This window comes from Parasteatoda tepidariorum, chromosome 3 (assembly GCF_043381705.1).
Source record: "Parasteatoda tepidariorum isolate YZ-2023 chromosome 3, CAS_Ptep_4.0, whole genome shotgun sequence".
Classification (NCBI taxonomy): Eukaryota; Metazoa; Arthropoda; class Arachnida; order Araneae; family Theridiidae; genus Parasteatoda; species Parasteatoda tepidariorum.
The window spans coordinates 11,287,589-11,306,415 of NC_092206.1; the positions used below are offsets into that span (position 1 = coordinate 11,287,589).

The window sequence follows — 18,827 nt, forward strand, 5'->3', positions numbered from 1 at the left end:
AACTCAACTGCAGTTGGATTACAACGTGACGTTAACCACAGAAGCAATGGCGGACAACATCCAACAGCACATTGAAATCAGCCAAGATTTTGATTTTGACATTAAACATAGCTTCTTCATTAAACATAGCACTCTTCATTTAACTCAGCTGTAATGTGTTTTTTCTTGGACAAAGTCATTATTTGTTCTCTGAAACACTGGTCGACAATAAGAAAATCAATACAAATTTAAAATAAATATTTGTTTACGTTATTAACGTATGCGCAATGAGAGATAATGTCTGCGTTGGGCCGACTGCTCACGCTGAGCTAACAAAAAAGTATTTTTATGGTGTCAGCTCTACGTCAACTTTCCGCTGACGCCCAGATAAGGCGGTTGTCCTAAGAAACCAGACCTTAACTCACAAATTGACCAGTCAGGTTTTAGCGCTCGCTTCAAGCTGACGTTTTGTAACGCAACCTCTGTCCTAAGAAACCAGGTCTTTTAGACAGTCACGATCTTAAAAATGTTAATTTATAGACATAGATTAGAATATATTTTTACCAAACACATTAATGAACTTGTATCCTTTAGGACCAACTCCCACTTCGTTTACAGCAGAACATGAGTAGTTTCCTTCAGCTCTAACACCATGAGGGTCAGTGGTGTAATTCTCACTTGATGTTGTCGCCAGTAATTCACCGTTCTTTTCCCATCTAAACAAAATATTTTAAATTATTTTGTACTGTTTTATTTGGGGGAATAATTAAAAAAAATTCAATGTAACTAAGTAAATGATTCAATGTAATGTAATGTAAATTCAATGTAGTGTAAGTAAAACATTCAATGTAAGTAAAGCGTAGGAATTCCAACATCAGAACTCGGTTTATTTAGGGCGAACAAAACAGGAATTTGCAGCAGTAAAACTTCAAAACTGGTTAGATGGGTGGCTATTCAAGCGGTAAACAGATTTAATTTGGCTATATCTATAATCACATCGCTTAATATTATTTTTTTTTTAACTGAAGTTACTAAATACTATATTATGCATCAAATGATATGCATCTTTTAAGTCAGTCTGACCAATCACCTAGGAGAATCGTAAGAAGGATATAATTAAATACAACTAATTGCAGTTTATGTTCCTAGTAATATGGAAAGGCGTCGCTATAATTTTTTACGAAAGTGTTCCTTTAAAAAAAATCTTGCCTTTCAGAGATAAGAGTTTTAATTTTCCCCTTGTGATAGACTTCGATAGTGGTGCGACAATTTTATATTAGGTTTTTATAGTTTGTTTTACAAAATTATAGTGCGTCAGTTTCTTTATTAAGCAATCAAATAAAGCTCACTTAAATTTTATTTTTGAATAGGAAAAAACTGATAATACTGAGTCTTTAAAAGCAGGAAAGGACGTATACGAAATAAGGACATTAACATCATCTTTTACTGTTCCAAATATAAGTGAAAAATGTTGAATGATTACCTACTGAATTAAATATGTTAATATTCAATGCTAATTTATATATAAGTATAATATATTCAATATTAAAAATAGTTACTCAAAACATGAAAAATACAACGTTTTTTAATAGCACACTATAATATCCAATTGGGTATTTGCACATCAAAAAGAAAATCACGTGTACCCCCACACTATGATGTCAGTGCCAGCTGTTCATTTATAAGCAAAATGGCATGTTTGAGTTGCGCTAAGTTTCTCCACATAAGTTAGAATATTAATTTACGCAAAATTAATTATATTCAGCGCCGTATCGTGCATCGAATTTGTTAAATTGCAATTCTTTCTCATCTACATCTTTTACTTAACTTAGATTCATTAGGATTGTTCTGGTATTTTATTGTAAAGGTGGTATATTTTAGTTTTGTGTACCCGGCAACTTCAATGCATAATTAGATTGTTTATCTTCTACATGGTTTCGTGTTTAATCAGAAATATATAATGAAAGAATTGAAATTTTTACACAAAGAACATAGAATGCGTCACTTAAGAGAAAAGATACTTAACGGGCTTGACTAAATGGAAATAACAGTTGCTAACGTAAACAAATGCCACGTTTCAGCAACCAATCACGATCGAGATACCCACTCTACGTCACTTGCAAGTATCCCATTATAACACTAATTGGCGTGGGTACCTAATTCCTTTATAAAATCAAGCCTTTATTCTACTTTATGTTAACCCAAGTGAAGTACATTCAATTATTTTAGGCATCCTGTCATAACTGTGGTTCATTTGTTTACCTGTAAACAGATGCAGGAGGTAATCCGGTATCATTCACTTCGCAGTGTAAGAATGATGTTTCACCTTTAACAGCCGGTGGATCCATTTCATACAATTTTGAAGGACCAGGTAAGTCTACGTGAATAAATGAAATTCATTAACACGAAATTCATGTCAGTTAAAATAAAATAAGAAAATCATTCAACAAAATATATATAATTAAATTAACATCACGATTAATTAAATATCAGATTTGACACGCAATAATTAAACCATCTACACGGAATTTTAGGTTCATTCAATAAAAAAGGTAATAATTTATTATTTATAGCAATAAAGGAAAAAAAAACACAAAAATACTCATACATACAATGCACGAACATGTACACATACAATGCTTGAAACATAAAATATGTTTCGTGATAAATTTTCTTTTAATTTTCCTTGGCTAACAATAAAAAAAAGAATGAAAAACAGTTGAAAAAATCGAAGAGAGGCATTTACGGAGAATAAATTAATCTACACCAATAAAGCAAAGTGCATATATGTAACACACATATATGCACATATGTGTTATATATGCAACACTTGTTTGCATATATATTTAGGCAATGTGAGTGCCCTGATTAAACAGACCATCGAAATATTTTTACGGAGCATCATATTAGTAATACATATTACATGTTTATTTCGCACATCCTATTATGTTCTTCAAATGGTTTAAAAATACCAATTATTTATGCATTATAAACAATCATTTTTCTTTCTTTTTTAAGGTCAACATTCACACTTTTTTCAGAGATAATATTAATTTTTAAAACAATTTGTGTTACAATTTTATTTTAATTTTAATACATTTATATCGACCGAACATTTCTATAAAAAAAAGTTCGAAAAGAATTATTTATTCATTACAAACGAACAATAATTTTTCTTTCTATTTTAAAGTCAACATTCACATTTTTTTCAGAGATAATATTAATTTTTAAAACAATTTGTGTGTCGATTCAATTTTTTTTTATTTTAATACATTTTTATCAACCAAACGTTTTTATAAAAAAAAAGTTCGAAAAGAACAAACAATTTTTCTTTCTTTTTTAAGGTCAACATTCACAATTTTTTCAGCGATACTAATAACTTTTAAAGCAATTTGTATGCTGATTTAATTTGTTTTTATATAATATGTACATTTATATCGACTGAACATGTTTATAAAAAAAGTGAAACTTTAAAAAATCGTTTTCACGTAAAATTCTTAACTACGATAAACAAAAAGATTTCCTAATTCGCCTAAATATAAGCAAAAAGTAGGCTTAGATACGTTGATATGCCATTCTCGAATTCAACTGACGTCAAATTCCCTCGCTCATCATTCTCAACAGCTCTAGACGTTAGTCTTGGCAAATTCTACGTTAAATGTATCAGCGTCAGTTGGAATCTTATAGTTAAGTTACGCCATACGTCATCGGGGCCTTGATGAGAAAAATGTCTGCCTCATTAACGGCCAAGAATTCTTCGGATCTTGTCTTCGTCATTAATATTTTTTTTTCTCTCTCCTCTTCCTCATCTTCGAAAGATGGAGGAGCAGCTGCCGACATTTTATTACAGGTATTAATTTTCCTGATCAGGCACTTAAAAATCAATTTGTCTCTAAAAATGATATGAGGCGATGATCGATGAAACCCAACAACAATGGGGAAGAAAAAAGATATATAATAAGCAAAATAAATTAGAAAGTTTCATTATGAAGAATTTTCTAATTTTTTTTAAAAATATATATATATTCTTTGAAATTAAGTTAACAAAATCCTTTCAGTGTTTTAAAAAAATAAATTAATTTGGAATTAATATGGAGCTGCAGTTTATTTTTTTCTGGTGTTATTTAAGAAAATTAAATGAACTAAAAAGTGCAGAATAGATTTGGATTAAAATTTCAAAGATTTGATACGGTAGATACGAAAGTATTTATAATAACTATTAAAATATGTTTATGTAACCATATTTTTACTACAGATCGGTAATAAAACAACAATTGTGCAACAGCATTTGTAGTCATTTGCTCACAAATAATAGCTAGCCATTAAAATCTTGGAAACTGATCTTAAGAGAATAGAATCGGGTTTACTATTAAAATATCTTTAAGTAACCCTATTCGGTACTTTGGGATTATCACGTCGAACAATTTCGCCAAACCAGATATCATCTTCAAAAGGCAACTTCTACGCCAATAACCGCAGATTATATCATATTTACTGTGTAATCCTCGACTATGCGAGTTAGTTTTTTTATCACTTGATTTCGTATTTAAACGAATTTATGTGGCGGCGATGCACAAGGATTATCACTTTTTTGTTTGCGCTTTAAAAGCTATCAATGATTTTTGACTACCGAAATGATTTATAATAATATATATATGGTTAGATACAAGAATAATTCAATATAAGAAAATACGGGTTTTAACTTTGTTTTGTTTCTTTTTATTATACTTTTTTATTACGTATTTTTACACTTACAGTTCTTTCTTATTATTATTTTATAAACTTAATGTGTTTAGAATGTTTAGATAGGAAATTATTTTTTATTATGATGGCGCCAAAAGTTTTGCACATTTTCGCCAATTATATTCTTATTAAAGATCCGGTTAATCCTTTCTTAATTCGGCATTTAGACGGTCAAGATTAAGAAAAATATGCTTCAATGATCTTAAGAGTATCGAATTGGATTTTGATTAAAATCTTAAAGATTTGACACGGTAGATACGAAAGTATTTCTAATAACTGTTAAAATATGTTTATGTAAACATATTCTTACAACGGGTCGGTAATAAAACAGCAATTGTGCAACCTCAATCATAGTCATTAACTCACAAATAACAGCTGGCCATTTAATCTTGGAAATATTACATTACCATCTGATCCTTAGGTGAAAAATATTATAGATATTTTTTAAATCATCGATTCATACTGCATTTTTTAAAAACTAATGAGGACATTCAGATTCTAAATAATATTTCGCATTGAAAATGCTGTCAGATGTATTGCACCAAATTAAAGATCACAAGTCAATGGTTAAAGGAACAACCATGAATTGTAAATAAATAAGAAACCTTACACTTAACGATCAACTCCTTCTTTTCAGACTCCTCACCCCATCCGGCGGCATTCTCTCCTTCGCACGAATATATTCCTGATGAGTTCCTGCTCACCCCTAACCAGACGATCTCCCTCTCAGTTGTCTCGTGCAGAAGCTCATCTTCCTTGTACCACCTGACCCGCAACAAATTTTGTGGATTTCCTTCCAAGATGTCGCAGAACAGTGAAATACTTTCACCTTCTTTCACGTCTTCTGGAGCGATGGTCGCCTCCACAATCGGTGGAACTGCAAATAGAGTAGAAAGTTTAAATCTATTACACCTCTGAAATTAACAAAATTGGTTGCATTGGTGCATTTGTTGAAACGGTATATTTTTGTGTTTTGGCCAAATAAAATTACAGTCCGTATCCAGATTATTAGACGCACTATAAGATTCTTAATTACCAGATGATGCTATACAGCTTTATTATTTTTACGCAGTTTGCACTTGTTTACGTTAGTGTATCAATGGGTTAAATTAGACGATATATAATATAAATTTGACGATAGGATAAATTAGACGATATATAATATAAATTTGACGATAGGATAAATTAGACGATATATTATATAAATATAGAATATTTATTATATCAAGCATTATATTAGTATATTATACTAATGAGATCAAATTATTAGGTCACTGTAGTTTTTTTTATTTTTTTAATAATGACATGTTTTACTCAAGTTTATATGCAATACTCTTATATTTAAACATACATGTAATGGGTTTTTATTCAGGAGAGTTTTTATATACTTCCTATTTGTATTTATTTTTAACGTATTGCATTACAATGTTAACCCATTGATACAGGAGAGCGTAAACAGATGCAAACCGGTTTCATCAGAGTAAAAACAATAAAACTGTATAGTTTCACCTGATAATTATAATTTTTCATAGAATTTTATAATGCGTCTAATAATTTGGCCAGAGTCTGTAGTTGGCTAAACCATCACCTCTTACATTAGAAAGCCTCCACACGGTTTTTTATAAGTAGACTGTGCAGACAATTTAAAAAGTAAACCATTTGTGCGCATGAACCTTAATTCCATTTTCAAAGTCATTGAGAGAAATTTAATATANACCCCTAACCAGACGATCTCCCTCTCAGTTGTCTCGTGCAGAAGCTCATCTTCCTTGTACCACCTGACCCGCAACAAATTTTGTGGATTTCCTTCCAAGATGTCGCAGAACAGTGAAATACTTTCACCTTCTTTCACGTCTTCTGGAGCGATGGTCGCCTCCACAATCGGTGGAACTGCAAAAAGAGTAGAAAGTTTCAGAATCAAAAGAGTAGAAAAAAGAGTAGAAAGAATCAGCTAAGCCATCACCTCTTACATTAGAAAGCCTCCACACGGTTTTTTGATAAGTCGAGTGCTCAGACTATTTGAAAAGTGAACCAGTTGTGCGCATGAACCCGAATTCTATTTTAAAAGTAATTGAGAGAGATTTAATATATATATTTGAGAATTGAATCTGTAGTGGTTGACAAAGTAAATAAGACAAACCATTCACATTCATAAATTAAACAATTTTTTTAGACATATATTTGCTACTGCTTTCTATTTTTTTAAACTAGATTTTCTATTAAATAGTTTCTTAAACTGGTTTACCTTCATAATGGTCTGATCGGACTACCTATAAGAAACCGTGTGGTGGCTTGCAGTTATAGGAGGCGTTGACTAAACTGTGGTGGTCTTAGCCTGTAGACTACCTAGCAGCTGCATAAAATACCTAGATTGTTAAGTATAATCCTAATAGGAATATGATACTAATTTACCTAGCTAGATTAGGATAGTATCAAAATGTGAATCATTTGAATTCCTCGAACTTCCCCAACAGCACTACACAATAGTCGACACGAGGGAGGTTATTATTTTTTTTCTACTAATCATGTTTTTCAGGGTCCCTAATCCGTTATAAGTTCCTTGGAATCCAACAAAGTATACGGATATCTATATATACGAATTAAATACAGATATCATTTTTATATATAACGAATTGGGCGTGATTATTTCCATCATCCCATATATCTGACCCCAGGGATAGTGAAACCTCGAAAATTGACATCAACATTTGCCTGTCATCAGTTTTTATATTTACAATAATTTTAATCTAGAAATAAAAATACTCCAAAATTTTTTATATTTAATTGGAATATTCTTCACACCGTGATACAACCAAGATCGAGTAAAAATAATAGAAGTACTAGGAAAAAACATGCAAGTCAATGTTAATTTCAAACTTTTTTTCTAAACAGTTTAGTTTTAAAGCATTTCGAAAAGAACTCGTAAAATTTGGAGCATATTTAAGGTCACCCCTCTGAGCCTATAAGATTGAGTCCTAGAACGTGAGTAGTATTTATAAATCTTGAATAGAATTTTCAATAAGACTAACTTATAGTTATCTATAAAGCTAGAGTGAGTAGTGGTGGTTTAGAAGAGGGAGTGCTAGCCTCCCAATGAGGTACCCAGGGTTCAAATCCCAGTGATGGCTGGTTGATACGAATTCTCCACCCGGCTCGCACGTGCTGACGTAAAATATCCTCAGGGGTTGACTGATTATGGGTTAGAGTTCCCTTGCTGGATGGCTAACCGTTGGAGGTTCTTGTGGTTTTCCGGTCGATTAACACAAAGGAAGGTTAGTTTCAATAAAAATTCCTCCAAATACTTGATACAAGAGTTACCTTGTATTTCTGGATCGGGTTCGAAATTACGATGAACATTGGATGCCGCGAACTCAAAATTGGGCCTGCTGTTCAACAACGGTTATAGAATAAAATAAAACTAGAGGAATACGAATACCGCTCCCGTCTCGCACTGACCACAGTGCTGAGGTAAAATATCCTCAGTGGTAGACGGATCATGGGTTAGAGTCCCCTTGCCGTCAGTCTTAACCGTGGGAGGCTTTCGTGATTTTCCTTTCCATGTAACGCAAATGCTGGTTAGTTCCATCAGAACAATCCTCCACAAAGGTAAATTTCTATCAATACTTGAACCAGGAGTTCCCTTGCCAGCTGGATTGGGTTCAAAATTACAAGGCTTCGGAGTGGAACATTAGCAGTCGTAAACAGAAAAATTGGGTCGTTTGTTCAACTATGCTTATAAAATGAAATATGAAGCTTGAGCAGATCCCGTAAATGCAAATTCTTTTTGCCGTTGAATGATTTTATTTTCGCGTTTCGTCCAATACGGTCACTTTACCTCTATTCCAAAGTTAACATACAATCGTATGCCCTGTTAAACTCAGAAAATAAGCTCGTAAACGTTAGAGATGGTACGTTCATCCCATTAATAAAATTACTTAAATTACATGTTAACAATAACATTTTCGTAACGTAACTTCAAAAGATGTAGACTTAGAGTGTAACAATGTCTACATATCTTATTCTTCCTCAATACATTTACCTTTTGTTTACAGATAAAATATATCTTAGTATATACGAAAAGAAATAATAAAAAAAGTAAATATATTAGCGATAAGAATTTCTTATTTATCAGTAAAGTTGCTGGTTCCTGACTGATGACAAGAATATTGTTTCGTTTCCTTGCAACTGTGCAGCTATCAAAGCGAGTGATTTTGATCTTCTTTTGCTCTGATTAGCAAGCGACTGAATAGAGGTAGAGTATTGCTCCATAACTCAAGCTGCGTAGAATAGCCCAGGGGGGTACTTTTGTTTCTTACGAAAGGCCGAAACAAGTATTGGAAATCATTCCCTTTCGAAACGGCTATGAGTTGTTCGCCGTTGATATTCATCTTATCTCGCCATTTTTTTTTTCAACTTCTTATCTGATTTCCGAGTTACATATCAGTTTAGAGCACAAATCTCGAAAGAATTCTTTTTGTTCTACCCGCAAGAAATAGGTAATAAATGTTTTGATTCCGGAAAATTGTTTTCTCTTGGTGACAAATGCTCCGGTACTCAAAAATATTTTGTCAGGTTTTCGAATGGTATCTTGTTAATAAGATTTTCAGAGTAACAGTTTTTTGCTGAACAAAGATCTTTTTTTTTTGAAGTCTTGAGAGAGAAAGTATAAAGATATGAAAAGTTTATGCATGGCAAGAAGTATGTGAATACATTTTTAAAAACAAAAAAATTTAAAAAAGAAAGATAGGCTGAGAAATATTATTTCGTGTTACGTTTATACAAAGAAGGAATAAAAATCAAAACACCAAGAAAAAATTATTGTAGAGTAATAAAATTTGGGCAATGTGCTTCTCTGTGTAACATACATAGTTAATTGATTAAAGTTTCAAGTTCACAGGTTAATGCATTTAAAACAAAAACCATTTCAAATGCGAAATACCGGTACATTAATTACCGGTATAACCACCAGATTTTTGAATGCAAGCATGCAAACGGGTATGCATTGTGTCATACAGATGCCGTATGCCGTTTTGTGATGTGGAGTTTCATGCCTTTTGCACTTTGACAGCCGATACGGAGGTTGTGGATGACGCAGAAGTTGTCGTTCACTAATGTCCCGTACTTGCTCGATTGGTGAAAGATCTGGAGATCTAGCAGGCCAAGGAAACATGTCGACATTCTTTAGACCATTTTGGGTTACAACAGCAGTATGTGGGCGGACGGTATCCTGTTGGAAAATACCCCCTTGTATGCTGCTCATGAATGGCAACAAAACAGGTTGAATCACCAGGTTGACATACAAATTTGCAGCCAAGGTGCGGGGAATAACGATGAGATAGCTCCTGTCGTCATACAAAATTGCTCCCCAGACCATAACTCCAGGTGTAGGTGTGTCTAAGAGGGAGACAGTTCGGTAGCAGGCGCTCATCTAGCCTCCTTTTAACCAATATACGGCCTACCTACAATAACCTACTTTCATCAGGAAACACAATAGATCTCTACTGTGTCCTCCAATGAGCTTTAACTCAACACCACTCACGTCGTAGTAGATTTGAGTGAGGGGAATGCAAGCTACAGGGCTTCTCGCTCGAAGTAGCAGATTTGTAACAGTTTGCTGTCTCACTGCAGTGCCAACTGCAACGTGAATTTCTGATGCAGACGCAGTACGGAGAGCCACAGCCATACACCGTACACGGCGGTCGGTTGTCCTTCCTTGTAATGCTGTTTGGCGGCCCGGTCTTATTGAAGCAGTACCTTGACCACTGCCGATAACAATCATAAGGGGAAAGTATTAGCCGTGATGCCTCATGGGATAGAACGTTCTCCTTCCAATGAGTTGAACCGAGTTCGAATCCCAGCGATGACTGTTCGATACGAATTCCGCATCCAGCTTGCATCGACCACAGTGCTGATGTAAAATATGCTAAGTGGTAGACGGATCATGGGTCAAAGTCAGTTTTATAAATGATATATCACTTTTAAAAAGATGATAAGAAGTTAGAAACAGCGCCTTGACCGGAAATCTAAGTTAGCCTGGAAGCCTCATAAATAGTCGTAGTTCAAACATAGTTCGAACGTAATTCGAACTGAATTTCAGAAAGAGGATGCAAAACTACGTAGCTTAAAAATAAGTTTCATGTCTGTTTTAAATATTTAAGCTATTTCAGCCGTTTTAAAGTCCAGTCAATTCCTTAATGAAAAATAGCATGAGCAGAAGATTTTAAGATTCTCAAATTCTTCGAAACTGTTCGAAAGAGTCTTTTAAAACTTTCAATTTATTCGCTCTTTCATCATCGAAGATCATAAGCATATATTCATGGTCTAAACAAATTATACGCTCACTGTTACAAACAACTTGAAAATTAGGCAGAAATAAAACAGTAAATATGCAAATAAAAAAAATTAATCGGTTGCAAATCAAAAACAATTGGTAAAATGACTGAATTAATTACTCTACTGAAAAGAATAAAACCAAATAATTAAATCTTAGTTTACTGGTACAAAGGTTTTACTTACAGTCTTTAAAGATATAAAAAGAAACTATTCCCTAATTCAACCAGATTACAACCTCTTCTTAACTTGTTATTCGCTTCCTAATACGCCCACTTAAAGTCGATAATCACCATTTTTTTTTTAAAAATCGGCTAATTATATCATCAGATAAATAGCTTAATTGCTGGGTAAATTTTTATTACTTTTCCACGCAAAATTTTTCCACAGATTATTTTTTTTTCAGAAATATATATTTTAATATGAACTGAAAAATGTTTTTCTTCCTAGATGTTTGTATCATTAGTATAAATTTTGTGTTGTGATATTCTCTTCTAAATTGCTACAAGATTACCCCAGATTTAGTTAGTTGCTTATGTTAAGGTATAAGAGTAGTTTCGACAACTTGTTTTTAAATATTAATATAAAATTTCAAAACATTAATTTATTCGTTTTAATATGTGTAAAAATAATTATTATTATTGTTTTTGTTTTCTTTTCATATGCGTACTTTTAGGTGAAATTACGGCAACTTTTTTTACATTCACGATAAAAACTGTAAAAAAATTTCTATCACCCGAAAGAAAAAATCTTTTTAGGACTTTATTCATAAGGTTATCAACTATGCTTTGAACTATTATCTTAAAAGCAAGCTCATATATTACTAAGTTAGAGATCAATGAAGTTAAAAAATAATTTTTTTTTCAAAATTTCCACACTTGTCTTTTCGAAAAAATTTGCATAAAAAATGAAATTCTATTTTTTTCTCTTAGTCTTTCACTCAAAACATGTGTGCTATAATTATAAACACTCATGAAAAATTTTAAACAATTATTTTAAAAACAACATGAGATATCGTGTTTCAAGTGAAAAGATAAAAGCATTTAAAAACTTAAAATCACTAGTCTATCACCTTACACAAAAACTGCTATCATTTTTTAAATAATCATAGTATAAACCAAAGTCAAGTATTTTTAGAAAGCCAAGAGCACAGGGATTTTAAATTTACAATTAACTCAATTTCGAACATTTTTGCCTTAAATCATCTTTTTGCATTAGTCCTTCGCACCTTGGCAGTTTATCTGTTATTATTATTTTCAATTAGCATTTACCTAATTCAAGTAAATGTGAACTGTATTAACGTCAAAAAAAAATCCTATACTTTCTTCTTGTACTTTCCTTATCCCAGTATTTTGCATCTGATTTGTTTTAATATAGCGTTAAGTCTTGATACCTTCAATGCGTAATGTCGTTTACATTTGGTGCAGTATAGCTTCTTTATGAATTTTGTGATTAAATTATATACTCAACCAAGCACTCAATACAGCTAATCGCGATATTTAAATAAAACCGAATAGCACTATAGAAGTCTAAAAATAATTTCTACGAAGACATTTTTATCATTTATTTTATTATTTTTTCTTATGCTGTTAAATACTAATAAAATGTATTTACAGATTTTTTATCGCAATTTTAAATATGAACCATTATTATTTTAGGGGAGACACATTAGTATTGATAAATTTTCAATTATGTTTGGGGGGGGGCGGCGACGTCAGTTTTTCATAGCGAGAAAATTTTAAACATTAGTATAACCGAACAAATATGAATTACATTTTTAATGAAAAAAAGAACAAACATGATACGTTTTAGAAAAAATAAAATTTTAGCAACTATATCCGAGAATACGTTTGAGAAACAAAGACAACATTTTGAGCGTTTCCAGTTTACATGTCTTTTCATCCAAAGGGTCTCTCTTTTCAGTCTATCCTTTCCTTTTATTATCCTTTTTTTCCCCTTCATCCTGAAAGATTGAACTTTTCCCGCTTCCAACACAAAACACGGTTTTCTATCTTCTTTTTTTTTTATTTATTTGTGGGTAGGAATCTCTTCGTGTGCTGAGAGGGGTGGGAAAGAATAACACGCACATGAAATGAAATAGAACAAAAGAACAATTCATGTCTTGCATGCTGAATTAGTTCGAAAACCTCAATTACACGGCAACAGTATTCGAAAGTAGTTTTGATAGCTTAATAGCTAAAGTATATTCTGTTTCAAATTAACCCACATCGTAGATAAGCGATTGTGTATGTATATATATATATAGTTTCTAAAAGGTTTTTTAAGCATTACTTAAAATTTGAAAGAGAAAATATGAAAAAGATCTTTCCAGTTTGAATTATAACAATTAACTGAAATACAGAAAAAAATAAAAATAGACAGAGACTAAGAAATAAAAAAGACATTTTCCATGAAAAAAAAAGTAAATTTCATACTAAATAAATAATAAGCAAATAAACGAATTAACAAATTCATTATTTTTAAAATTCAAACGTTATGTATTTGTTAAACATTTTAATATGCTCTTTTATGCGCGAATATGCCCAATTCAAATATGCTCTTACATGCCAAAAAGTTTAATAATTGTTTAATGTGAAAATAATTAAGTGCAATAATAATAAACACTCGAGTATGCATCAATTTTCAATCGATTAAAAAACCAATTCTCACTTTTTCTTCCTAATACAATCTCTGATAGACGTAATATCTAAATCCTAAAGGTAATCCTAGCATTTTTGCCTTTCAATCAGCTAATGACAATTTGACGACATCGCGAACAAAAAGTGATAACCCACGTTTTATTTTTGTAATTTAGGAGACGAACAGATTTGTATTTTCATAAAAATAAATTTACCATTATATATTTCGAGCTAGAAAACATATTACTAAACATATGCTAAACATAACTTAAACAAAATTTTTAAAATAATGATAACAATAATGATTTAACTTAGTATGTTTAGTAGTAACAAATATGTGGTATTCGAACATAAAATGAATTAGAATATAATTTAGATTATCTAACGATAAAATATTGATTTCAAAAGATATAATAACTGAATAATATTATTTTTTTTAAAAAAGTGAGTAAATGTGACTATTACTCCTGAATCAGATTGATAATCATTTAATGCTCAGTAAAAGAACTTGTGGGGAAGGTAGATAACGACAATGTCAACCTTCATCTGTGAAAAGGTACCCCCCACATAGAATCGAGTTAACATGCCTTATATACTAGTGAATTTTGAATTGTATTTTTGTAGTGGTAGACACACTACAGAACTCCCCCACCAGAATTATAGCTCCGATAGAATTTGATGAATGGATAAAACTAGTTGATTCATTGCTCTTTTGTGAAAAACTAGGAGAGCTGTACTAAGATCTCCGTACTTTTGAGTGCTGCTCGTGAGAGCTGTATTAAGTTCACGGTCGTGGTGTCCTGTGGTGCCATTGGAAGTCTAGTGTATACAGGTCAACGCAGTGTGTGATCGAGACTGAGTAGCAGCAGCGCGAGGTAGATAATGTTACAGCCACAAGTAGCTAATCAACTTTTTAATGGAAACCATCCATCGAAGTAGGTGTGTTCAAATCGAAGTGGGATCTTCTGTCTAAGTAGGCGTGTTGCATCACGTCCGATGGTCACCAATGTGGGGTATACTTACCTCACATTGGTGACATCGACAATGTCAACCTTCATCTATGAAAAGGAACCCCCACATAGAATCAAGTTAACACGCCTCATATACTAGTAAATTTGAATTGTATTTTTGCAGTGGTGGAACCACTACAAGCTCGATTAAAGTGACATTTGTTCATGAATCTGGATGATAAAAATAAATTAATATCCCATAAAAAGGTGACTATTGTTAGGCCACTACTATAGGGCCATTTCAAATACAATAATGAAATATATCATTAACTTACACAAGACATTGACTTCAGCTTCATTGGTGGCGTTTCCTCTGCCAATGGCATTCGCCAGTGAACACGAATACATCCCCCTGTCTTCTTTTTGAACATTTCGAATGGTTAAGGTTGGATAACCTTGTATACTGCTTTCGTATTTGCCACTTGTTGGAACCGTTAATTGCACTCCTTCGTGAAACCATAGAACATCTGAAATGTTGAATGGATTCGCTTCATACGTACAGTAGATGATGGCAGAGTCTGATTCGTTCACGAGCACTCCCCCTGTTGGCTGCATGATGACTGCAGGTGGATCTATTGAAAAAAACAAGTCTTTATTTGTAATGGAAGTTTACAGAAAAAAGTTAACATAACAATCTGGCAATCATGATAATAATCGTTTGCAACATGGCTGCATAATCACTGGCCTTACACGTGTTTTTGACAAAGTTTGGTGATTGTCTAAAAGCAATGTCACACATACTACATGAATGCACACGATAACAACAAGGGTGAGAATCGACCAGGAATTGCGATTTCCAGGATCGTAATCATCGTCTCTCCAGAACCTAATTCTTCTACATCAACAATATACAACTCAAATTCAAAATATTAGAATAATGATAAATAAAGCACATAGTGGTTTGAGATATGCATTTATTTTGGTAAAAATAAATACCTGAGAATTTTGAAGTGTGTTATCACATTCTACATGTTTTGTAGATGAACATAACATAAATAAATTATTATGATATTGCAAAAGTTTTTACAATGAATTTTTTCTAAAAATTCAAAAAATTAGAATAATTTTCACAGTGGTTCAAAAAATTAGAATAACATGAACAAAAATAGCATAATTCATTTAAATGAAATCTGCATGAATAGTTAATACTTAGTGGCATCTCCCTTAGCTTTAATAACGTCACGCAAACGATTTTGCATACGATGCACTACTTTTTTGCAGTCATCTTTGCTGATAGTTGCCCAAACGGATTTCACGCTTTCTATGAGTTCATTTTTGTCCTTTGGAGCTAAATCCTGAAGGCGTTTCTTCATTAAACCCCATATATTCTCGATGGGGTTCAAATCGGGTGAATTGGCCGGCCAAGGAAGTAATTTGACTTTATTGTTAGTAAGCCAAGTAGTGGTGGCGTTTGACGTGTGGCAAGATGCAGAGTCTTGTTGGAAGATAAAGTCATCCTCAAATAGATCTTCCGATGACGGAATCATAAAATGTTCAAGTACCTCCTTGTATACTTCAGAATTTACCCTTCCTTTCAAAATGCACAGCTTTCCTAAGCCCTCAGCACCCATACACCCCCAAATCATTACAGAAGTGCTAAACTTCACTGAGCGTTTCAAGCAATCTGTGGTAAAAGCTTCTTGCTTGCAACGCCAAACACGGACACCCTGATGACCGTGGGAAACGCAAAACATCGATTCATCGCTAAAAAGTACGTTATTCCAGTCCTGAATACCCCATTGCAATCTGTCTTTGCACCACCTCACTCTGGCTCGTTTTTGCTTGCGTGTAAGTAGCGGCTTTTTCTTGGGCACACGTGATTGAAAATCAAGTTCATGGAGTCGTCGTAGTGTGGTAGATGTTGAGGCATCCACTCCTTGTTCTCTCCACTTTCTACTTATGAATCTCAAGCTCTTGAAGCTATTTTTAGTGACGACACGTTTCAGCTTTCTGTCTTGTCTCAGTGTGGTTATTCGTTTACGACCACTATTTGAGCAGTTATATTTAAAACTTTGATTTGTAGAATAATCTTTTAAAATTTTACTTACAGTTCCTTGAGAGCAATTCACATTTTGGCAATCATTTGTTGACTAATTCCCTCATTGCGTAGAGTCACAATCGCTGTCTTGGTAGTGTCCGGTATGTCTTTCGTTCGACCCATTTTAACTCCCAACAAACTAAATCTGATTTTCAAACGAGCCTTTATACGCGTACTAGCTCTACAGTGGCGCAACGTATGCAAATTTTATGATTAACGTTGACCAATCACACAATTTTACAGATATTCTAATATTTTGAATCGCCTCTGGAATTATTTTAATATTTTGAAAAATTTCAATATTTTTTTATAAAATCTCTAATACTTCTTTAGGCGCGTGTGAACAATAATATCATACGTCAACTAATTGTGGACGGTTAATAATTTTTCCGTTCGCCACCGTTGTTTATTTTTAAAGATATCACGCATTTTATAAGGTAATACAATGCCTTTTTTGGTTATTCTAATATTTTGAATTGGAGTTGTATATTTAATTTCTTTTTAATGTATATTTATAAAAAGGTATATTCGTATAAGTCGAGTGTATATGACAACGTATCTTTAGAATGCATTGAAAAACCATCCAAATAAATGACGTTTATTTCTAAAGGGATCGGAATGGCTCTAGGCAGTGTTTCCCAAATTTAAGTCTTTTGTGTACCCTTTCTAAATTTTTCGTAATGCTGTGCAGCACTAATAAAAAAACGAATGTATTTTTGACTGTAAAAAATTGCACAAAAGTTAAAAATCACAACTGGCTGCTGACCACCACTCATTATTAACTGTTAACTCTTCAAAAAATAGCCAATAGCAAAATACGTCATCATAAATTTTCATGGCTAGCTTTGTTTTTAAATAAAATTTGAAACTTTCGCCTGTTGCAAGATATTTCGCGTTGCAAGAACGCGTACCCCCGCTAAACTGTTCTCGTACCCCTGGGAGTACGCGTATCACACTTTGGGAAACCCTGGCTTAAGGGATCGAGCACTCACCCCCCACTAAGATGACCCGAGTTCTAACCCCAAAGATGGCTGGTGTATTTATGTATTCCTTCTGGCTAGCACGGGAAACAGTACTGGCAAAAAAAATTCTCAGCTTTAGACGGATTATAGTCTCCACTTTCCGGTCGAAAAACTGAATATATTTCATGATTTTTCTCTTCGTGTAACACCCTTCATGTATGCAAGCTAGTTTCACATACATGAAGGCAAATTTGCTTGATTCAGGAGTTTTCTTGACTTTTTGGTTGGGTTAAAATTTATACTGACTTCTAAAAACCTAAATCGTAAATATTGAAAAGGTCTATACTTTTTGACACCAGTGTAAACAAACCTACGGAGCTAAAGATTGATACGCTACTAATATGATACGCATCGTCTGCTTAAACTTAGATGAGAAAATAAATTAAAATATTTTTTTGCAATTACAGAGATGCCAACTGCTCCGGACACACCAAAATAATTAAAAAAACGGTAGATAATTACAAAACAAATTTTGCAAATATGTGACTATTATTGCTTGCTCTTAAAAAGGTGACATTAGTACAATAAAGTGGTGAATGATATAAACCTACGAATTATTAAGAAATAGAGGCGGATAAAAATCCACTAAACAGAATTTATTAAACCAAGAATTACAATTGATGAACTACCACTTTAATATATATATTTGCTGTCCGGAGCAAGTTGGCATCTCTGCAATTATAAAGTAGAAAAATTTAATTTTTTTTCTTTATACATTTTGGATATAAAAAAAATTAATTCGATTAAAAAAAGTAATTTTAATCATGCGCAAATTTATAAAAGCAAAAATAAATAAATAAAAACTGCTCTGTTATCTTTTTACTGTAGGGATTGATCAAAACTCATATTTTTTTTTATCTTAACCGCTTTCCTGATTATCCCGAGATAACTCGGGTATGTATATATTGCAAATAATTATTATCCCGAGTAAACTCGGGCATAGCAGAATTCGTCAATACGCTTTGTTTCATAACGTTTTTATTCGGCCGGAAGCGAAACAAAAAATAATAATAATCTGCTGGGATTGGAAATTTGCCAATTTTTTTTTTGGGGGGGGGTGTTGCTA

General features: G+C 32.8%; 1 protein-coding gene across 3 annotated transcripts in view; it reads right to left on the minus strand.

The window, feature by feature from the left end:
* LOC107445749 (B-cell receptor CD22) overlaps nucleotides 1–18,827 on the minus strand; it is a 417,445-nt gene that overhangs the window by 70,579 nt on the left and 328,039 nt on the right. For all 3 annotated transcript variants that reach the window (XM_071178321.1, XM_071178319.1, XM_071178320.1), the window contains exons 6-9: nucleotides 14,977–15,273; nucleotides 5,333–5,599; nucleotides 2,242–2,356; nucleotides 544–695 (exon numbers count right to left, since the gene is read on the minus strand). In XM_071178321.1, the coding sequence (XP_071034422.1) occupies nucleotides 544–695; nucleotides 2,242–2,356; nucleotides 5,333–5,599; nucleotides 14,977–15,273 (831 nt within the window). The remainder of the gene's footprint in view (nucleotides 1–543; nucleotides 696–2,241; nucleotides 2,357–5,332; nucleotides 5,600–14,976; nucleotides 15,274–18,827) is intronic.